This window comes from Misgurnus anguillicaudatus, chromosome 3, assembly GCF_027580225.2.
Source record: "Misgurnus anguillicaudatus chromosome 3, ASM2758022v2, whole genome shotgun sequence".
NCBI classification, from domain to species: Eukaryota; Metazoa; Chordata; class Actinopteri; order Cypriniformes; family Cobitidae; genus Misgurnus; species Misgurnus anguillicaudatus.
This window is the reverse complement of record NC_073339.2, coordinates 29164976-29189273: the sequence shown is the minus strand read 5'-3', so window position 1 is coordinate 29189273 and position 24298 is coordinate 29164976. Positions and strand designations below refer to the sequence as shown.

Below are 24298 nucleotides of genomic sequence, written 5' to 3'. Positions count from 1 at the left end.
GTGATAATGGTAAGAAAATAGGACAAAACATTTGAGTAACAAATACGTGACAGTGACACATAAACAGAAATACGTGACATGTTCACGCAAAAAGGCGGAAAATGTGTCAGTGTCACGGAAAACACTATATAGGTACGTAATTTCGTGATACTGGGTTGAATGATATAGGAATGCTCAGATTGTTTTTGCCACAAGATTTTGTTGAGAAGGTCCTAAAGACTCTAGCAAAGCAGAAAGAGCCATTCCAGTCCCCCTTCTCAACTTCCTCAATAATTTAAGCTTGTAAATGTGCTTGTGGTGTTTTCACTTGAAGATGCTCCAGAGGACCATCCTGCCTTGGTCACTGCAAAGTGTCCTCAAGTTATCTATGAATAAAAGCTCTGAGCATCTAAATTCATTTGCTTTGTGTTTAACGCTTTTGGTGGTGAATTGGTGGGTATTGTTTGGTATAAATGACAAAGTATTTTAGGTTTAAAAAAAACACAACTTTAGGCAAGGGTCAGTTTCTCCCAGTGTGCAATCTTAATTTATCACCAACAATACAGCTAAAAAAGTGGTGCTGTAATGAACTGAGCTTTTAGGGGCCAGTCTACAACACTAATTAAAATGATTGCAGAAGATATAGCTCATAAACAAAATAAAAATCTACAGAGTGAAAATTTGAATGCTTATATGTAACGTAACATTTGAGCTTTTAAAGATGTGATCCCTCAATTATATTTTTCCACGTGGCAGTGTTTATTCAATTCATATAGGTAGAGAGACAAAAAGGTAATATTTCCTCTGAAAAAGAATATTTTTGGTCCATTATTGGTTAAACATTTTTCTTGTGGATTGTGTGTTGCTATGGTATTGAGCTATGACATTCTAGTCACACACATACACATTCCCAGTGCTGCTTGAAACCATTACTGCGTTCATAAATGCGTGACAATATTACATAATGATTTGGGTTCTCGCTACCCGGATATTGAAGAGACTAATCTCCTGAGTGGAAGTCTGTAAATAGGAGTTTTGCACACTGTCAATAAAATTCTTTAATGTACATGAGCCCTTAGATTGACTATATACCTTAGAATCTAAGTTGGCAGGGAAATATTGACACAAACTACAATATTTTTTGGCTGTGTCTTAAAAACCTTTAACATCTGAAGAATCTTTCTCTTTCACAAAAGGTTCTGTGTAGTGAAAAAGGTTCTTTAGATAATGTAAATGTACACTCTAAAAATGGCTGGGTTAACTTTGACACATAATGGGTAAATACTGGACAGAACACACCACTGGGTTAAAATATACCCAATGCTGGGTTGCTTTAAACCAATTTTTGGGTCATTATGCCCCATGGTTGCAGAACAACAACCCAACATTGGGTCATTTTTAACCCAGCATCTGTTCTGTCCAATATTTACCCATTATGGGTCAAAAATAACCCAGCCATTTTTAGAGTGCAAAAAAAAAAAGATTGTTTAAATAACCTAAAGAGTTATTTGTGGAACCAAAAATATGGTTCTTATGAAATCACTGTAAAAAACCTATCAAGCTTCTTTGCATTAATAAGAGTGTGGCTATTGGGTTTCTGTTTTTATTATTCACTCAAATAAAAGCATACAAAATATAGTTTAATGCTGTCACAAATCCTGTGTTATGTGTCTGCCTGCAAAATCCTTTCAAACAAAGATCTTGAATGAAAGAATACATGCACTTTATAATTTTGGGTATCATTCATGGAGCTTCTTGTTCAATACTGTTTTCTATGGTGTTATGGGCTCTATCTCCAGCATCTATTCAGCATGTGTCCTGCTGCCCATGTATCATGTAATTTATGTGTAAGAAGATAAAAACAGGTGCAAGGCAATGTTAAAACATTCCTCTTTGAAAATATGGAGCATTACACAGTTCAATTCCTTAAGTGTCGTTGACAAACAAAAAGCAAACAGTGCACACGGGCACCTGCTCAAACATAATGCTCTTATTGTTCTGTTGACCATGTCGCAGCCCCAGTGCTGGTTTCATCAGGTTTGTTCCCTCTGCCATCTCAGAGGAATGAGTCACACTTTTTGGACATGCTGCATCGCTACGGAAGCCACACAGCCAATCAGCAGTGTCCCTGAGGGATTAGACCCTCACAAACTTCATAATCAATTCCATCTCTCTATTAAATTAGGCACAGATCGAGCAGTGACTCTGGTTTGGCATATGTCTCCTAGCACCCATGGAATTTGAATTATTCATGCCTGGCACCAATGGGAAACACAAGAAACTCAAACTAAACATGACGTATACGTTAATTAACAGATGGCGAGATTAAATGAGTCACGCTTGTAACAGACGAGGAGATTATGTTTTTTTTATTTATTTAGTGACAAATTGTGGTAAATTGTTTGTATATGTGTGGCAATGCCCTTTGTAATGAGCACATTAAATACACCCCAAGATCTCCATATTAGATGCAGCTGCACTAAAATTCATTAGAAAGAAAGGCGCTAATAAAATTACATATAATGACACATAATAAAACCAATTGCTATTCAGACGGAAAGCAAAGCATCACCAATGCTTTTGTAAATAGGCCAGGGAACAAAAACAAATTTCTGTTTTAGCATTAGACTTAGCATTTGTCTGGTGAATGCATGGACAGAAAGGGGAGGGGATAAGACGGAGATGATTAGCATAGCTGGCGCTGTAAGGTTTTTAAAGTATGTGGGCACAGACAGACATCTAAGAACCAAGAACCACAGCAAAAGGCAAATGAGGATGAACCCAGTAAACTAGGAAACTCTCTGTGTTCCTCTGTGTTCTTGGGCTCTTTGTTGGCAGGTCTATGACAGAGTTGCTGATAAGCATCAAACCTCTCATGCTCACATCTCACAAAGTGATCAAAGGCAATATTACACACAAAAGTACAGTCTAGATAACATAACAGATGAAGCATACTGGCATTTTGTCAGTGAGGCACAGCCCAACAGGCTGGACACTCAGCTGTCATGTTTCACAACCTGTATTTTCTGGAATTGCTTGTCTACTGGATGATAGTTTGGCTAAGGCTTTGTTGACTTTACGATTGCTTCTAAGACATGAAGTACAGCCATAAAATCTATTGGAATGACTCGTTTTCGCTCTACTTAAATTAAATGTGGCATATACCCTGTCTATTAATGTAAATCAGATGAATGATTCTGTACAGATCTGCACTCCACAGCAGCTGCCCACATGGTTCTTCTGGTTCGTTAATCAGTGCAGCTGATTAAGCCACATAGGCTGATGGTTTGCAGCTTTTGATAATTTGCTAACATGGCATTCTTCGTTTTGAGTCAGTTTATCATGTATGCATAAATTCTCCTTTGCATTTTTTTATAATATATGCATGCTATTTGAATTTGTTGTACAAATATGTAGCCTGTCACTGGGGCTGTACCCTTTCAAAAAGTACAGTTTTGCACCTAAAAGTTCAATGATAGTACATCTGAAATATCGGTACCAAAGAGAGCTTATTTGTACCTCAAAGATACATATTTGTATTTCAAATACATTGGTACCAAATGTATACATATCTGTGCCTAATGGTTCATATTAGGACCTTTAAAAGCGTACATATTTTTTGCCTATCGGTTCTGTCTCACACGTTTCTTTAAAAATTACTTATGAAAATAAAAATATACATTAATTTAATGGCATAGACAGTAGAGAGTAATAAAATTAATGTGGAATCTTGGAACATCTGATTAGGCCAAGAGTTTGCTCAGATCTCTTTTCACGAAATAACCTGTGAGATACTATTTTAAAAACTTAAAAAAACAACCCAATTTCTAACTTTTTTAATACAATTTAACAAAACCCCACAATATAGTGACATGATGTTCGGAACAAGTCATTGATCATTTTTGTGTTTGATCAGAGCTCAGCGAGGAACAAAATAATTGACTATAAGTGTTCTCAATTTTGAATGCTAGTGATCTGTTTTGCACTACCTAAATTCTCATTATTATGTGTCTGCGACACCACAAAGCAATCTTCAAAAGGAGTGCAACAATACCTTTAATATTTATTTTTAATAAATATCTTACAACAGCAACTAAACAGCCATTGAGCCTTTACAAAAGCCATACACTGTCATTTCTTTTATATTATTTTTCTCAAATAATCACTAATGTCACACCCAGTATTATTAAAGCATGTATTTTGGGTAGCCCAGGGTATATTTCAATTTAATGTTTTCCATTAGCCTTCCATCTATGACTGTCTATTGGGTACCAGGACATAACAGATTAAAAATAAAGGAAACCTGCAATTCATTGAGACTGTTATGTAACTGTCTGTTTTGTGCCTGTAGACTAATGATGAGCTCACATGGAAATTAATGTTTGCAAGGCGCAGGGCAGATATCTGGGTGGCCAAAAGACTAGCAGACGGTTCGCTCCTGAAATGTTAAGTGACAGATGTATGTGCGAAATGTTGAAAGCGTTTTCATTTGAGAATCAATCGGAATTCGAAAGAAATAAGACGGGGTGCTGCATAAGTATCCAATGGTGAGAGGGATAAAATACAGTATGTACCACCTGAATATTTCCCAGACGTCTACGAAAACATGTCAAATCATCTGGCATATGATCGGGCAGACTCTGTTTACCAGGTGTCCAGTCATTTCATCCAACCAACTTATCACGCGTCCCGCGTCCACTTGATGATGCGCGCAGTACACCGCATTTCCAAGACGTCTGTCTGTTTCTAAAAGAAAATAACGCATCTCCAGACCAGCATTATGCATCTGTGTCTGCCACTGCATCTATTGGTTGGCTGGAAGCTCCACTCACTCCTGTGATTGGGCACACTTAATAATTCCTGCCTTCTCATTTGCTCTCTTAATTTACTATGAACATTGCATGCTGGCGGAATAGGTGCTGATAAGTTTGAAATAGCTTAGGTCTCGGGTAAGACGTGTATGCGCGTGTGAATTATTTATTCTGGACCGATATCACGAATGCCTTGCAAACGGATAATTATGAAGGATAGAAGTGGATATCCACAATGTAGATATTTTTGATACGTGTTTGGAGAGGACTGTACGCAAATAATGTTTTGTGCTAAACTGAAGGATCTTAAGATTGCGGGCGAATGTCCCTTTTCTATGGTCGTGGGAAACGAGGAACCCGACTTTGAAGAAAGCAATGCAGTCAGTGTTGTGCCGATATCCAGAGCGGTGCAGGGGAACATCACAAACATACCCAGACGCAAAACAAGCCGAAGCAAAGTTAATCTGCATTCACTGGGCGAGAGCATCCGAAAACTGGTGTGCCCGGAGGTAAATTCATATGTCTGATGCATGAGATTTTGCAGAAACAGTAAGAATGTTATTATTTGTGGTTTAAATGCATATGCAAATTGCGCTCAAATTAAACCTTGTAATTAATAGGTATAATGTTTTCTTTTAGTTCGAGAAATTACGAAATGCAATGGTCAGAGTCACGAAAGAGCAGTCCGACGACACTGGGTGAGATATTATTTATTTTTATTGGGCTATATGTTTGATATAATAAGATATAATTATTTAAAAGCCGTTTTACACATTTATTTCACTATTTCATATTTTCGTGCACTTTTTTAGCATGCAACTCAAAAGAATCAGTTACAGTTTTATTGGGGGCGTCCTTGGATTTGATTTCTTTTTTCTTAATTTGTTTCAAATATACATTTAGCTCAATAATATTTAATATTTGATTATGTTAAACTGTTAAAGTTCAACATTGTAAGGTTTCTTTCAACATATTAAAATACTTCTTGGCATTATGTGTCCAAAGCCCTGTAGCACGCAGCATTGATGTAGCTCAGACACTGGAGAAATCTGAACAATTATCAGAAGTCATGAGAAACTATTCCCTTAAAACAGGTAATGAGTGGATGTGCTACAAATTAAATTTAAAAATAGGTTTTGCCTGCTTAATTGTAAATTATTATTTTTTTATAATTTATTTTTAGGTATCCACATGGACACACTCAAGATTTCTTTAGGTACGGAGGTGTTTCGAGACTGTTATGAAGAGGATGGTCATATTTTGAGAGTGGTGGGGGGAGCTCTCCATGATTTTCTCAACAGTTTCAATGTTCTTTTGAAGCAGAGCACTCCGCCCACTACAGAAGTACAGCGCTACATCCACCAAGCCTCTATCCTTTGCCTAGACAAAGATCCAGAACTCCTGACTGTCTATTACTTCAATCCCCTCCCCACCACAGAACTTTTCTTCCCGGGTATTATCCAAGCGGCAGCGTGTTTTCTCTACAGCACACGTGTGGAAGTCAAAATGGATGTTGGGATTAAAGACAGTGGTGCTTTACAGGCAAATCATCAGCCCCATTTGCTCTATTCCGTGGTGGTCAGAGATGGCAGAAGCCTTACACCAAGCCCCATGAGGACACATTCATCTGGAGACATCCCACTCTCCCTACTCTACTCCACCTTTCCCTTCCACATACTCCTGGATCAGGAAATGGGCATGATGCAGATTGGAGATGGCCTGAGAAGGAGACTCGGGCGTTGCCGAGATGGTCAGAGGAGACCTGTCTTCAATGAGCACTTTATCATTGTTTCACCCGAGATACGAGCCAGCTTCCAGGATATTATGACCATGCTTAACACCCAGTTTATGTTACGTGTGAGACAGCAACCTGGAAAGGTATACTGTTCTCTCTCTATTTCTCTGTATCTAAAAGCTGATGCTAACAATGTGCATACTGTTATGTGCGAAACTGCTTACCTGGAAATTTTCAAAAACATCAAGCTTATTGCTTTTCCAGGTCACAGGGTGTAGAAAGACATTTGCAGCTTTAAATGCATTCATATGCTGTGCTGCTGTGATTAGATTTGTTTCGAAATGTGAACTTTATGCAGGTCATGTTATCACACTGCCATCAAAGAGAAAAGCTAATGAAAGATTGGCTTAGGGTTTATGTTGATTGGACAAATTAATAAGCTCAACATGACTCAACCAGTCAGAGGAGAATAATTAACAAGATTTTTCTCTCAGGTATGCTCATGCTGTTATGAGAGTTTCGAGGTTTTTCTTAAGGCAGAGATTCTTGGATAGCAGTAGATCAGTATAATAAGGCCAATGCAATAAAGCACCGCAACACACGGATGATGAAATGAACATGGCTCCAAATGTCAAGATGAGTTTAAGGTTTGCCCTTCAAAGCCTCTAATGAGATCTTCACTGGGAACGAAATAGCCCAGCAACTACTGTGATACCTCATATTTAGATTCAATAAAGATTAAAACATAGTCAAATGTGTGCATTAATAGAAAGAGATATTATTAGGAGTTAAATCTAAAACGTAGTTATGCCTTATTAAGTATATTCTTATATGCCCTAATGTCAAATGGCAAGTTTTGGTAAAACAAAAACTGTTAATCTGATGATCTTTGCTGCACTGTAATTAAGTATTAATTTTTTTTTATAAATGACTGCATAAGCTGTTGCTTGATAAGCAACTGGAAGGTAAAACACTGGATTATAAGAATGACGCATTCATTTTCTATATGTGCACTACATGTCAATTTTTTCTACGCCTTAGATTTCTTTCTTTATCAAAATATGTAAGGATCATTTAGTTACAATAAAACATTGAGAATTTTCATTACACACAAAGTACATTTTTTGAAAATTAAAGTGAAATAAACTATACAAAGGGTGCCTGTAGTAGGTGTAGGTTAGGGAGACTTAACACATTATGAAATGTGCCATGTTTTTTTCTTATACAAGATTCTGTAAATATACTGTAGGTATTTGCTAATCAAATACGAACAAAGAGCACTAGCAAATGTCAGATTCCCATAAAAAGAAAAAAATGCACAGTATAAGTAACAAAATTCCAAATTTTTAACAGGCAAAGTTACATTTTTTTTTACATCTAACTCATAGTGTTGCCCTCATTCTCTCAACCTTTCCCTCTTAGCATATGGACCTGAAAGGGCAGATGATCTTCATGTCAGAGATAAGTGCACTCCTTTTCCTCGGCTCTCCGTGTGTGGATAAGCTGGAAGAGTTGACAGGCCGGGGGCTCTACCTCTCTGACATTCCCATCCACAATGCACTGCGAGATGTTGTTTTGGTTGGGGAGCAGACCAAGGCCCAGGATGGCCTAAAGAAACGTCTGGGCAAAGCCAAAGCCGCCCTGGAACAGGCACACCAGGCCCTGGAAGAGGAAAAAAGGCGGACAGTAGAGCTGCTCTTTACAATATTTCCAGGGAACGTCGCTCAGCGTCTCTGGCAGGGTCTTCCTGTGCAGGCGAAGAAGTTTGATCACGTTACGGTGCTCTTCTCAGATATTGTGGGCTTCACTGCGATCTGCTCACGATGCACGCCCATGCAGGTGGTGAACATGCTTAGTGAGCTCTACACTAGATTTGATCATTACTGTGGAGAACTGGATGTGTATAAGGTAGGTAAAAATCTGTAAAGATAATGTTGAAATAGTAAAAACGTTCTCTTCTTTTTTTAGTATTTTAGCTCCAAAAATGTAAATCTGTTTGTTTACTGACAGTTTGGAAAATCTGTTCCTTCAACTTTATCTCAGCCCTTAGTGTTTAGTGTTGATAATCATTCACCCAAAATATTTGTTATATAAATATAACAAAACTATAATTGATGTCATAATTTCAGACAAGCAGACTCATAAACTGCTGGGAGGTTGGTTACACGTAATCTGTATTTATACGAAGCAGAATTTCTCATACGCAGCTGAGATGGATCTCTTGTAAAAGACCAAGTCCAAGTTTAGTTTAGTGTCTGGCTTTGCTTACATTCTCACAGACAGCTGTATCCTAAAATAGATCCACCTCGTCTTCTCCTTACATTTCTCAGCTGGTTCTTAATGGGTGCCTCAAACATCTCCATACAGGATCGTCAATTACAGGAAATAGTGTCTCTCAAACTGTCAATGTTTGTAACGTAAACTTAGTTTGTTAGCTGGTTTCAAAATAGCTTAAAATTGAATCTTTGGCATTCACTTTGGGGATGGCAAGAATTAAATCAAATGGTGTGTTATTCTACTTTGGTGCGTATAGATGTTGAACGCATTAGTAAGCTTATAAACATAATTATTAATTAATGATTATTAAATATTTAATGTTCTATGTATATTAACTTCTAATTTTATTCTAATTAAATTGTTATTTCATTACACAACAGTTTTGTTTGGTTTTAGCTGACACATGAACAAAAATGGCACATGAGGGTTTATGGCAGCTCAGCACTATTAACCTTGAATATGTGTGTTATGAAATATTTAGCACTCTGCTCCTGTAACCTTTTATACCTCCTCATTTGCGCATTCAAGGTGGAAACCATCGGAGATGCGTACTGTGTAGCTGGAGGGTTGCACAAGGAGAGTCCGACCCACGCTGTCCAGATTGCTCTCATGTCTCTAAAGATGATGGAACTGTCTGATGAGGTCACGACCCCCATGGGGGAGGTCATCAAGGTCAGAGCTTGAATGTCAAAAAATACAACACTTACATGTAACTGTACATCATTTATATATATAAATGATATATACACAGTACTGTGTACTCTTTTTAAGATACAAATAGAAAATACAAAAAATATGTACACAAAATTAAAAACAAAACAATTTTCAGAACTAATTGTCTTTTTTAGGCATCAGTCAGTATTTAGTGTGACCTCTCTTGGCACGAAACACATCTTGAGCATTTTTGAGGAGACTGAAGTCCTGAAGTCATTTGATTAGAATTAGAAATTAGGATTTCATTTAATTTAGGTTTAAGAGATCCTGCAGCTGCCTGTTATTGCTCAAGTGTAAGGGGAGTTTACCCTAAATACTTGACACTTCAGCTTATACTTTTATACCGTTTTTAATATGCATTTAACTACTACATTTAAAAATAAATTTCCTGTATTTTCTGGTTGTATCCTAATAAAGAGACTGGGTAATAATTATATATAATCACAGAATCATAGAACATCTAATGGTAGCATGGTGGCCTAAGACTTTTGCACAGTACTGTATATATTTTTAATAAGGTTTCTCTTATCATTCAATATTTAGTAAATTACAGATATGGAACATTTAACTGATTCAAATATGTGTGGTTGGTTGGTAAATAGCATAAATACACAACTTGCAATCCTACATAGAATTTTTTTGAAATTGATACATAATTAGATATACAGTATTTATTAATTTTTAGATACATAGATAAAATCAAAATATAACACATTTCAAATTGTTCATAACATGTCTCTTCTGACATTAATTGTAATTCTTGTTTTCTATTTTATAGCTATTTGTTTTTAATTGATTATATCATTTGCCTTTGTACTTTGTAATTTTTTGTAAAAAAGAAATATGAATAGATATAAAAATTGTTAAAGTAGTATTATACTGTACTATACTGCTTTAGTTTGAGAACTGCTTAAAATTATTATTTGTAGATATAGAACTAAACACACAAATAGAAATGTTATATATGGCTTGAAATGCAAGTTTAACTGTTTTTGTACTCTTGGTTTTATTCCTAGATGCGTATTGGGATTCACTCAGGCTCAGTTCTGGCTGGTGTGGTTGGTGTTAAAATGCCTCGCTACTGCCTTTTTGGCAACAATGTTACGTTAGCAAATAAGTTTGAGTCCTGTAGCCTGCCCAGAATGATAAACATCAGTCCCACCACGTACAGGTATAAACTGATATGCATGTCCTTCACATTTATTCTGTTGACTAAACATATTGGCATGTTTATTTAACTTGGTGCTTATTATTAATTATAGTAATACTTAAAATGACAATGTTTTGATCTTATCAACACATACAGCATAGACAATGAGTTCATACAATCCAACTACTGTAGATGCATTATTTAACATTAGCAAATAACATGGCAATACTTTACCCCAAATCCAAGCGACAATGGTTTAATAAAAAAAAGACAAACCAATGCATAAAACGACATAAAAATATGCGCTGTATTAAGTGAACGGGAAGGACTGGCGTATCATATGCACGCCAAATTGGAATTTTTTACGTATGTATGTCATGAATTGTTATTTATACTCACTTTATGAGAATGGGTTGGATTTCCATTTTTGACATGGTCTTACTAACTCAATATTAAAGGAACAGTATGTAAGAGATTTGTGTCATTTAGTCATGAGATGGCCCTGATATGTCACTAGACATTGGGAAATCATTTTCATTTCAGGGACTTGTATCGCTGACAGCAGTGGTCTGGCCAGGATGTTGTCGTTTGAAGAGTGGAGTTGCAGCCCTCAACTGATGTTTATGTTGTCATGTTGTGTATTGGCCACCAGTTGTGTGATTGCAGTACCAGTTTTGGCCACAAGTTTTGTGATTGCAGTACCAGTTTTGGCCACAATCCTACATACTGTTCCTTTAAAGATATCAAGAGTATATTTCCACAGTACTGTTTGTTCTGTACATTATGCAGGATAACACTCTAAGAAAGGATGAGTTAATTTTAAAGGAACAGTATGATTGTGGCCAAAAGTGACAAACTGACAACATAAACATCAGTTGAGGGCTGCAACTCCACTTTTTAAATGACAATATCCTGGCCAGACCACTGTTGTCAGTGATATAGGTATTTGAAAATGAAGACTATTTCTTGATGTCTGGTGACATATCGGGGGCATTTTGTGATTGATTGATATACATTTCTTACATGTTGTTTCTTTAATTACCTACTATTTATTTATTATTTATGAATTATTTGTTATTTTAACACATTATTTGTCATTTCATTTCGATTTTATGTTCAAATAAATTTAAGGGACAACACAAGATGTGTTAAAACAACACAAAGTGTGTTGTTCCAAAAATAACACAGAGATGTGGTAAGGACAACAAGACACAAGATGTGTTATTTTAACACATTCTTTTTAAGAGTGTACTTTTTATGCAGAAAACAGTAAATCACAATAAAAAGACTGCAGCTGGGTTTTCAAAATAAGATTCCCGCTGATTTAATTCTAGCAGTTGTATGGTACAGTATATCTGCATCTGGGCTTTAGGGTCAATTTTTTACATCTCTTTCATTCCAGATTGTTAAAAGATTGTCCACAGTTTACCCTTATCCCCCGGACTAGAGAGGATCTTCCACCCAACTTCCCAGCTGACATTCCTGGTGTTTGTTACTTTCTCCAGGCTCGTGATCAAAACAAATGTTCTGTTTCCAGAGGCTGTGCAACAGAGGAAGCTCAGCCTGTGAAGCATAATTAATCCGACTAAATGCTGAAAAAAGTGAGCTGATGCTGATTGTCACTTGTGTATCTTTTAGTTGAGCCAGAAGTAGATTATAATCCAAGTGTTGAATGTTTCCAAAAACATCTATCAAATGATACTCATGAAATGTTTTATGAGCGTATAGTTGACGGTAGCATTAAATCTGATTTGAAATGAATTAACATCTTTCATTTCGGTAAAAATTGTGTGTAACTTCCTAAACCAAAAATCTAAAATGCTGAGAATGTTATTCACATTTGTATATATACTGATTGATGATTTTGTTAAATTCTAGTTAAGAAAGTAATTTGTAGTCAGTAAAGACAATAAGTTCCATTTCAATAGTCTAAATAGAGCACCTATATATGAGTCATATCATTGATATTATAGTAGTGAAAGAAAATCACTCAATGACAGCACACAGGCTAATAGCTTTACATCAGCAAAGACTGACCACAATCATCCCTGAAGTGAGCATGTATCATTGTGACTTTTTGTATTGTAATAGATCTGTAATAAACATGCTTTATTCAAGGTTTTAAAATGTCCATGTTTTTAATCGAATGTGGTCTTTCCATAAAGGGTAAAGAGAAACCACAAAAACAAAGACACATAATAACGGTTAATGTACTCTAAATTCTACAGACTCTTAAAAAGTAATGTGAATTGTAATATTTTTGTTGTCATAATCCTCAGAGTCATCATCACTGCACGTTTTCATATTTATGATAATTTTTCACCTATATGCAACAGCAGGCCTACGGAAACTGTCACAAACAAAATATGTTGTTGTTAAAATCATAACATATAAATACATTGTCAGTGTCTACAGTCTATATTTGGGTTTATTTGAACTTATTTTTTATTGTTTTGTAGTATTATACAGAGGTGGACACTCACAGATGCTTGGACATTTCATGCTCCATGCATCTGTGCTTTGTCAGAGTCTTTGTCTTGTGAAACAATTAACTTTACTAAAAAATTTTCACTACATTCTAAAGCAAAGAATCATACGGTGTATTCTTTTTATATTGCATATTAAAATTGGTTTAATACATAATTACATAAAAATTGTGTATCTTTAACTTTTCTTGAGTAAAAGTACGAAAGTACTTTTTACTTAAGTAAAAGTAAAAAATACTAGATGTTTAATGTACTTAAATATAAAATACAAACCAAAAACTTGAAATTATGAAATGTAGTGGAGTAAAAATTATGATAATAAAACAATTATAAAATACGAATACTTGAAAATGTACTTTTATGTAGAAAGTAACAAAATTAAGTATGTCCGTCTCTGGTATTATATGAATTCAATAAATCAGAAGGAAACTTAATATGATGATTTTGTAAGTAAATTAACTGCTTTAGAAACAAATTTAAGCTTTTTAATAACTACTTATTATGCTAACAAATAAAGATAATATACTGACAGGATAAGTGCGTAATTATCTAGCTAAACTAGATGGTCGTGCTGACGTTGCTTGGTAACCTTCCTGGAGATGCAAATTCCCTAATAAATATGTTTAACCACGCCTTCAACCATATCAGGATTTGTTGCTGAACTAACATCTGCCTTGCAGCCAATCAGATCCTTCTTTTGGACAAATGTCAGATCACGTAATTAATATTTATGAGTCATTGCATTCCTGCGCTCCCGTTGGCTAGATCCTCTGTCAATAACAACGAGCTTGTCTAAGGAATGGTGGTCCACTCGTAACAGCTGTGCGGTGCATCCATCCATGCTGGTGTTCTGGTGTTTATTATTTTAATCTATCGAAAATAGGGATTTGGTGGATCTGTCGAAACATGGTATGTATCAAAAATATGACTGCGTTATTTACATGCTTATATTTATTCCCGGGTTAGTGTTCCCGTACACATTTGCTCTTTATTTTACGGTGGCATCGCCTGAGTAAATAATTATAATACAAATATGAAGTATTATGTATGTATGGTAAGCTCAGATGTCATTTCATTTTGTAGACATAAAATTACTGAATTTACTGTTTTGAGGTTGAATTTATCAGAGGCGCACAGATATTTTTTTGATTTGCGCATTATTCGACTAATGGCATGTAAAATAACGTTACGTGTTCATAAGGCAGATATTTTAAATTCATCTGCATATATCAAATTTCTTGTTATGCAGTACGGATTTGTCAACCACGCACTGGAACTTCTGGTGCTGAGAAATTATGGACCTGACGTATGGGAAGACATTAAGTGAGTTCCACGTGATCTTACTTCATAGACTATCTTTAATTTTTATTTCAAAACGTGTGTTTTCACATCAGATGTGTGTGAGCAGATCTTTGTATAATTGTGTGTGATTGATACTTGTTTAAGCGAAAGAGTTTTCTCCTAAAATTAATTAGCCAAGGGCACAGTACAGTACAATACATTATATTACATATTTATTTATTTTTGTTCTGAAGTAAAAGTGTTGCTGTACAATGATGTGATAGTGATGTTTATACTGCTCAGTTGCTCATCTCCCGAATTCAAACCGTGGGACATCACAGCACAACTTGGGAGGGGGGTTAAGGTCACATGGGTACAACTTTTTCCTTTAGCACAAAGTGTTCAGCTTTATTTAACTTCCTTGATCTCTCTGACATAACTTTTAAGAGCAGTCTTTTCAAGTCACAACTGTGCTTAATGTAAACAAGTTTAGAGCCTGTTTAAGCTCAAGTTGTTACTCTCACTCAATGTTTTGCCAATGTTATAGTAGTTATTCTCAAAGTAATTGCAGCATTATTTAAGAGATTCAGTATTATCACAACTGTACCAGATGTGATTGATGACATTTGCTTATCTATTTATATATATAGTCTTTTACATGTGCCACTTTGGGGTTGACTGTTCTTTTTCATTTTGTACAGATAACATAAAAAATCATAGTTAATATGATAAGGTGGTATTATGTAGAATTATTTTGATCCTCTAAATCTTAAAACAAATTGAATATTTTTTTTTCAGGAGAGAAGCTCAACTTGATGTAGAAGGACAGTTTCTCGTCAGATTTATATATGAAGATTCCAAAACATATGACCTTGTGGCTGCTGCAAGCAAGGTTCTAAGTAAGAATGAGTTTTTCTTGTTTTTCAAGAAATCACTGTATAAACATATAGAACACTGTAATGAACCACTTATGTTAAATGTAATACAACCCCAAATCAGAAAAGGTTGGGACACTGTATAAATTGTGAGTAAAAAAGGAATGGAATAATTTACAAATGTCATAAACTTATATTTTATTCACAATAGAATATAGATAACATATCAGATGTCAAAAGTGAGACATTTTGAAATGTCATGCCAAATATTGGCTAATTTTGGGTTTCATGAGAGCTACACATTCCAAAGAAAGTTGGGGCAGGTAGCAATAAGAGGCCGGAAAAGTTAAATGTACATATAAGGTACAGCTGGAGGAGGACCAATGTTTAGGAATAGGAATGTTGACCCATTCTTGTCTAAAACAGGTTTCTAGTTGGTCAACTGTCTTAGGTCTTCTTTGTCGCATCTTCCTCTTTATGATGCGCCGAATGTTTTCTGTGAGTGACAGATCTGGACTGCAGGCTGGCCATTTCAGTACTCAGAGACGCAGTCTTGACGTTGTAATTGATGCAGTATGTGGTCTGGCGTTATCATGTTGGAAAAGATTGTTCCAGATTATCTGAATCTTGGATGATATTATGCACTGTAGATGATGATAACTTCAAACTCTTTGCAAATTTTCTCTGAGAAACTCAGAAAACTATTTTTCGCCGCAGCATTGGGGGAATTGGTGATTCTCTGCCCATCTTGACTTCTGAGAGACACTGCCACTCTTACAGGCTTTTTTATACCCAATCATGTTGCCACTTGACCTAATAAGTTGCAAATTAGTCCTTAAGCTGTTCCTTATATGTACATTTAAATTTTCTGGCCTCTTTTTGCTACCTGTCCCAACTTTTTTTGGAATGTGTAGCTCTCATGAAATCTAAAACGAGCCAATATTTGGCATGACATTTCAAAATGTCTCACTTTTTACATTTGATAAGTTATTTATATTCTATTTTATTTCTATTTGTGTCCATGGCACATTGGAAATTCAGCTTTTTTCATGCATTGAGCACGGATGTCTGTTTCGTGTTACTCGAAAAAAGTTTTGTAAAAAAACATCTACAAAAACTTGTAGAAACAAATACATAAAAGTACATACTAACCCAAACCCCAAATTTAACCCCAAGTAACAATCATTTAAAAATCAGGGGAAAAAAGAAAACCATATATAAAATGACATGAAAAAGAAAGTTGTGCCACGGACACTACAAACTATTTATAGAAATTTGTGCGAAAAACACTTTGGAAAAGGGAGTCAGGCCGAGTACCAAAACACACTTGTAGCCAATCAGCATTAAGGTGCGTGTCTACTAACCAACATCATTGCCTGGGTTGCGTATGTGTGAGGCGGGTCTATCAAAAGAAAATCCAGATTCTATTGGGGTAGGGACATGTTTGTTTAGGTGATTTCCAATGTCAACATTGGCTTTCAGAGACCATGCACTCCCCCCCCCTAACTTTTGTTAAACACAGAGCATATTTTTGCTATATTTCAAAAGTCTAGGAACTATGAATGGGCTTTTTTGCGAGGGAACCAGTGTTCTGCTAGGGTCATTCCTACAGCACTCTATAAATTATTTTAAAAAGTTATTACTTTGTTTAAAAATACAAAATGAAAGTGGTGTTTTAATATTTCTTTCTTCCTGTTGATTTAAATCTCGATTCAACAGAAGTAGATGCCGGAGACATTTTGCAACTGTTTGGGAAAATGTTCTTTGAGTTCTGTCAAGAGTCAGGCTATGACACCATCCTCCGAGTGTTGGGCTCCAATGTTCGTGAATTTTTACAAGTAAGGAGCTACTGTTAACATCACCTAAAATTTATCAGCAGCAATGCTGAGAAAGTGATGCAAAAAATACTTTATCGCTGTATTCTGTACAAGACTGTTGTTCTGTATTTCAAACATTGCATGGACTGTATGTTAACAGGTTTAAAGAATGTTTATGAAAATAATGCATTTTTTATTTGATTGAACGGTGGAAATGTGACTTCAGTGATAACTGATAACTTCAGTGCTGATAAGCATTCACATCATCACCAGTAGCTCGGAATTGTCAAATATGTGATCCAGTCTGTGAAAACGTAGCTAAAGTTATTATAACATACAGTAACATTATTCTACACAATGTAAAGAACATTCTTTGAAAATATAACCTTGATATCCTTAATATTGACTCAGTAAGGCAGTGGAAAATATTGAAATCAATGTTGTGAAATCAAACTTTTAAGATCATAATCCCATAATCAGATCATGAGACTTTAGCCTGGATTTCACAGACAGGGTCACATACTGTATGTTCTTGGAGATATGAGGATGTTTGAACACTTATGATGCCTTTTTGCCACACCGTAAAAAATGGTCAAACATTGCTGACATCTCTAGCTGTCACTGGGGCAGTACCCTTTCAAAAAGTACACATTTGCAGCTAAAGAGGTGATATTAGTACCTCAGAGGTACATATTGGTAGCAAAGACTGCATATAAGAACATACCTGTACATACAGCATTAGCACAAAGGTATACATTAGTACCAAATGTATACATATCTGTACCTAAATGGAACATATTAGGATATCTGTAAAGGGTACTGCCCTGCAGTGACAGCTTGGGACCATTTTTTGACAATTTTTTTCTGATAGTGTACCATTTGGTGACAACAGAAATTAGTTTTTATCTGGGAATGTGATTTTTGGGGTTATTTTGTAAAATATAATATTGATGTGTCACGTCCATGGTAAAATTCAACCAAGAGTTAGACAGTGCTTGATCTAGACCAGGGATGGGCAACTTCGGTCCTGGAGTGCCGGTGTCTTGCAGAGTTTAGCTTCAACTTTCCGCAGCACACCTGCCTAAAAGTTTCAAGTATGCTAAGTAAGACCTTAATTGGCTGCTTCAGGTGTGTTTAATTATGGTTGGAGCTAAACTCTTCAGGACACCGGCCCTCAAGGGCCGAAGTTGGCAATCCCTGATCTAGGCAGTGCTTAAGTGCTTGACCGAAACTAGCAATGTTAGGGAATAACTTACGAAAAATACAGTTACAATTGCTTGACAGCAGCGTAGCGGTTTTAAAAGGGGTCCTATTATTATTTCACTTTTTTAAATTTTGTTAGTATGTAATGTTGCTGTTTGAGCATAGAAAAAATCTGCAAAGTTCACTCCAAAGGGATATACCCCATAACATTGGGACTATAATGCTGTAAAGTCGTAGTTACTCAGGGTTTCCCACAGAAAATTTGTTAGTTAAGGTGGTAGGGTTGGGCAGGTGGATGTGGCGGGGGCGTGGCAATCAAAGGGGCATGATATGCATGATATGCATCATGATGAAAATGAAAATATTTTAATTTTGAAGAAACTATGACAGAAAATTAACACATACTAGAATAGCTGTGTGATGAAGTGAAACTATAGGGTTAATGAACACAAACTGAAACAGATGTTGTAGAACATCTGGCAAACGATGATAGATAGCGCGAAGATTGTAAAAAATGATTATTTCCCACAATTAATTACATTATCGTAAAGGATTATAGCTACTGTTGCATGTAAATAATGCACATAAATAACGTGAGCAAGAGCGCTCAACAATTATATTGAATCAACAGGCACGTCCAACCTAGCTAGCAGGTTGCTCAAACAACAAAATCACCAGCTAACTTACTTTAAATTTGCAAGAACTATAGACTAATACAATAACAGGCTTAAATAAACCCAAAACATAAGTCCACTTACAGTTCTCACTGACACGCGTTTTATCAACTGGCTATCCTCCAGAAAGTGACAGACCACGTCTTTCTCTTATTTCTAAGCACGCTTGCGGTGTGAAGCGCGTCCGCGCTATTCTCCGAGATGTTTTATCAACTGGCTAGTTATCCTCCAGACAGTGACGGATCACGTCTTTCTCTCATTTCGGCCGTGTGGTGTGCGTGCCTGCTCGCGGTGTGAGCGTGTCCACGCGATTCTCCAATATGCACTTGACAGCCTTTTGTGCAATGAAATTATAAATTTTTTGGGACAACCTAGTTAAGGCAGGTTGTCCAGGCGAGTCGCCTGGACAACCTTAGGCGAGCTGCCCGAACTGCAAAGTGCTGTAGAAAACCCTGGTTACTTGCGTAACCCTTATTCCCTGATGAAGGAACCAGCAGGTGCAGTGCATAATCAGGTTTTTGCTTTGTAGTGGTATAGCTCAGCAGTGGTACAGCAACTGTGGTGTCAGGACTTTACATTTCCATTTACTTCTTTAGAGAATGAGGATTACACAAGTTCCCTTTCAGTCGATCACTTCAACATCACTAAAGCAGCAGGCTCTGCTAGGTGAAAATGCAGGTTTAAAGCTATACCGCAATGGGATCCTCTAGGGTCGCTACATATGGGCACCCAGCCTAACATTGGTTTTCAAGAATTAAACAATGAAGGCCTGGTGACAGACGCTCCGCCATGTTTTGGTTGCCGTTGGCATTCCCATTTGCAAAAAGGCGACTTCTGGAGTAAACATAGCACCATAATAATGCTGTAAGCCAACACTAGCTTGAGGTCTCTCAAGTTTAGGGTGAGAACATATAGAAACTAGCAAATGTTTTAGGTCAACCTGCCTTCAGCTCTATAGGTGACACGTGAGGTGGCGCGTGCCAGTGCCCAGGAGGACACAATACTCCTGCAGGTAGAGTGAGCTTGCAACCTGAGCAGGCAGGGCGTCCCTAAGCTTGGTAAGCCACTGCGATAGCGTCTACTATTCAGTCGGACATCCTCTGCTTGGAGACAGCATTTCCCTTCTGCTAGCCTCAGTAACAGACAAAGAGCTGTTTAAAGGTTCTAAAGCTTTGAGTTCGGTCCACTTATAGCTAAGGGCGAGGACAGGACAGAGCAAAGCTAAGACTAAGTCTGCCTCCTCAGGGGGCATCACTTGCTGGTTAGCCACCTGATCAGAATTACATAGGAGTCAGTCAGCACAAACTCCAGGCATGAATCAATGACCGTGGAAGCTTGCATGTTCCCTGCTCTCTTGATCAAAGGCAATGAAACCAGCAGCAAAGTTTTCAGAGATTGAATCTTTAGCTTGATTTATTGCAAAGGCTGGAATGGGGTTCTCTAAGGTACTTTCAGCACCAAGGACAGATCCAAAGAGGGTATGGAGGAAGGGCACAGTGGATTCAGCCTTCTTGCCCCCGTAAGGAACATGACGACCAGGTCATGCTTACCAACTTACCTCCTATTGGGTTGTGGTGGGCGGAAATTGCAGCAGTTTAGTTTTTAACCTGATAAGGAATACTGTGCCATACACGGCACACCCCCTTCTTTGCACGTGAGGCAACATAAACGTCAATGGAACTTTGAAGCATTAAATCTTCAAAATATACGTTCATGTAGTATATCTTTGAAAGCTTAGACTTTCGGGATTTCATTAAACCCACACACAAAGCATCATATGATTTATAGCAGTCATAAAACTGTAATCTAGTTGTTAGTTACCTGAACCGAGAGGCGCCGATTTAGAATATTTACTTACCTTCAAAATCTTCCCTTTATCCGCTTCGGTGAAATTGTCCAAAACAAATTGTTCATAAATCCCCAAAAGTCCAAGGAAATGGAATATCCAAGCCTTTTAATCCAAAACGATTTTTTCATCTCACAATCTTGACGTTTCTGACCGAATTACTAGTTCACTAACGGACATTCATTTGAATCTCACTTTTCATTCACAATTTATAATGAATATATTCGGATGTCACGTTTATTGTGCAATGTCTGAGGAACAAATTTGCCCCCTTGTGGAATTTCAGCCGTTCCATAAGAGGCTATGGGTGGAGGGATACAGCCTTTGCTCCAACTCATGCTACAGAAAGGAGGGCCCTGCGCTGACAGGGCATTTCCGGGGGTCTTCTCTATAAGAAGAAAACCTCTCAACGGACAGGTTCTACTTCAGAGCATAAGCTCCTTATCATCCTTGACTTATCCTATGCTGCTCCGAAACGCCTCTAAATCAGCTAAACCAATTAGGGCTAGAATCACCTGGACACCTGGTCTAAGGGCACACCTGCCAAAAGAAGGAAGGGTTTGACCAATGGATAAGGTTTGTCCACAGGTCGGAGTGATTTTAACCCAGTGAGTGCCGTGAAGCCACACCTATCTCTGGACTCTGTTGTGCAACCAAATTAGAGCAATCTCATATCGAGATTGACCTATACTGTTTTTTTTAAACCGATACCAAATATTTGGCTGCTTATGTGCCTGATAACCGATATGCTCAATTGATTTTTATGTACTGTTATACTATTGTTTTTGACACAATTACTGCAACACTAATGAACTGAACAAATGCTTATAATAACTACTAATTAGCATAAAAAAATGGATTGCATACATTGCATACAAGCTGCATACATTGCATATCAGGCATTTATAACACACCTCATCTGTGCATTCATTTTGGTTATGTTAAAAAAGTGGATTAATTAAAGTAAGTATACTCAAAGTTCTTTAAATGAATTTGCATCACTCCGCTGTCATATTTGCTGTGCACGCTGTTATTGTTGTTAGCTCCTCTTCTCAGATGCTATGACGAAATGGCGTCCAGCTCACAATTCATAAAACGGCCACAAGATGGCTGCGTTTATCGATCAATCCAATATAACAAAACCGATATCCGATAATGGGACATTGATGTGCTAATGCAGCTGGGGACAACCGATATCCGATAATGGGAAAATATCAGGAAACAGATATAATCGGTCGATCTCTAGTCTCATATGAAGCAGCCTGAGTAGTGTTTCAGTGGGACTGCCATTTTGTGTTGAATGAACTCAAACATTTCAACATCAACTGACCACATTCCTTGGCATAGGTGCCTGAGGTGCCTAAGCACCAAATCCATTGTGTTTACACAACTGATCTTGTGACTGTGCTAGCATGAGCAAATCGTCAAGATAGTTGAGAATGCGAACATGGTGTTCTCTCATGGGAGTAAGAGCCGCCTCCGTGCCGTTTGCAAAGACTCAGGGAGACAGGGACAGCTCGACTTTGTACTGATAAGCTTGCCCCTCCGCAAAAAATTGTCTGTTTTGAGGGAGAATTGAGACATGGAAGTATGCTCGATTGCTGCAGACCAATCTTGGGCACGGATGCATCTAAAAATGTGTCTCTGCTCCAAGATCCAAGATTGGCCGTAACTCACAACCTTCTTGAGTACAATGAAGTAGGGGCTGTAAAACATAGATCTCATATTGCTTTGATTATTTTGCTAAAGATTTATGTAAGTATATAGCTGATGCTTCTAACCACAGCTTGAGAGCTGTAGTTCCAACTACACAAGTTTGTGATGCAGGTTGCAAATGTCTGTGGAGAAATTATTTCAGGAAACACTGAAATTGTTAAACTATGTTGTAAATTACAGAACTTGCCATCATAGTTGTCTAATGGTACGCTTAAGAAAGCAAAGCGTTTCAGAAGGAGAGGAGAGTCTGGAAGTAACAAAACATGACAGACTGGGAAGAGAGGTGCAGCAATAATGTAATGTTTAATTTTTTTTTGAATAATCATGCATGTAAACTTATTCGAGTACAGTCCAAAAACAAAAATAAGACCTTGTAAAAAGACATAATATGATCCCCTTTCAGTAACAAGCTACATAATGAGGCTTTTTAGTTATTAGTTTCATTTAGTATACATTTATATTACTGATTCGGTCAGCTAGATTATCATTGTAGCTATAACCACATGTTCAAAAGGTTTTTAATTTCACCACGTAGGACTCACTTCCTCAACACTACAAATCAGATACTGTGTTTTACCTATTTTCTTTTTGCATCACCGTATTAAGATCACTTTGTTCCTTCAGAATCTGGATGCATTGCATGACCATCTGGGCACCATCTACCCCGGTATGCGTGCGCCCTCCTTCCGCTGTACGGATGCAGAAAAAGGGAACAACCTTATTCTACACTATTACTCTGAGAGAGAAGGTCTCCAGGACATCGTCATAGGAATAATCAAGACAGTTGCACAGCAGATTCATGGAACCGAGATTGAGATGAAGGTTGGCTTGTGCTGTGCCTTTTTTGTTCTTCTATAAATAGATTTTGCTTTGTTCGTTTGATTGTCTTTAGTCTGGCAGATCAGTCACAAAGGTTGCATCTGGCATGTGTGTTTGCATACATTTAAACCTCCAGTATCGACTAGTACAGCAGCATTTTTGTGCCTAGTTTTTACCCTTATAAAAAGACATGACTACTCATACTTTATATATAGTCGGTCAAGACAAACAAGCAATAAAGCGCTCTACACTAAAATCATTTAAACACCACTGGAGCTGAGGATGATGCTGTCTTTTCTCACTGAGAGGAGCCCATCAGTGCACAACATTAAGATGGACTCCCTAAGGTCTTTCCTTTGTCACTGCGCTGTAGTCTCTGCCTTATTTTCCAAATAAATCCCCCTTAACCAATAAGAGCTAATCATTTCCCAGACGGCAGACTGCTCTTTCTATCTCTCTCTTTCCATCTGGGCTTAGTGTGAAATGAGGGAGTCCAATCGACAGACCCTCCAAATGTAACACCTGACATGTTAAAAAAAATGCTAGCTATCGTCGTCATGGTGATGGCAGGGCAAAGAGACAGCGGCTTGACGTCAGTGAAATGGGCTCAACTTCAAGCTTAGAGAGAAAAAACAACAGCTTCTCTGCATTCAGAACAGCCTGATACGATTTCTGCAGTAAAACAATTTTTAGGACAATTTTCAATGATTTTGCTGAAGAGAATAACGATGGACGGTTGCAGAGAGAGTGTATATATAAAATCTGAAATGTTTGTCTTGCTTTTGGCTCAAGTATAAATATACTAAACATTAATTTTTTTTAAACACAACCAGACACAATAAGACTAACAGTAATGTCATCCATTGCTTAGTCTACATGCAATCCAAGACATTTTTTGGAATAAGCATAACGTTC

General features: G+C 37.1%; 2 protein-coding genes across 3 annotated transcripts in view; both read left to right on the top strand.

The window, feature by feature from the left end:
• Positions 1–4607: 4607 nt before the first annotated feature.
• Positions 4608–12793, top strand: gucy1a1 (guanylate cyclase 1 soluble subunit alpha 1). The gene is made up of 8 exons (XM_055205357.2): positions 4608–5299; positions 5430–5488; positions 5796–5884; positions 5974–6668; positions 7948–8433; positions 9331–9474; positions 10533–10687; positions 12069–12793. The coding sequence occupies exons 1-8, from the start codon at positions 5072–5074 to the stop codon at positions 12244–12246; spliced, it is 2034 nt and encodes a 677-aa protein (XP_055061332.2). The 5' UTR covers positions 4608–5071; the 3' UTR covers positions 12247–12793.
• A 1108-nt stretch (positions 12794–13901) lies between these two features.
• The window catches only part of gucy1b1 (guanylate cyclase 1 soluble subunit beta 1), a 32290-nt gene continuing 21893 nt past the window's right edge, over positions 13902–24298 (top strand). For both annotated transcript variants that reach the window (XM_055205365.2, XM_055205364.2), the window contains exons 1-5: positions 13902–14061; positions 14402–14475; positions 15232–15332; positions 17028–17146; positions 23189–23386. In XM_055205365.2, coding sequence (XP_055061340.1) covers positions 14059–14061; positions 14402–14475; positions 15232–15332; positions 17028–17146; positions 23189–23386 — 495 coding nt within the window. In that variant the 5' untranslated portion in view covers positions 13902–14058. The remainder of the gene's footprint in view (positions 14062–14401; positions 14476–15231; positions 15333–17027; positions 17147–23188; positions 23387–24298) is intronic.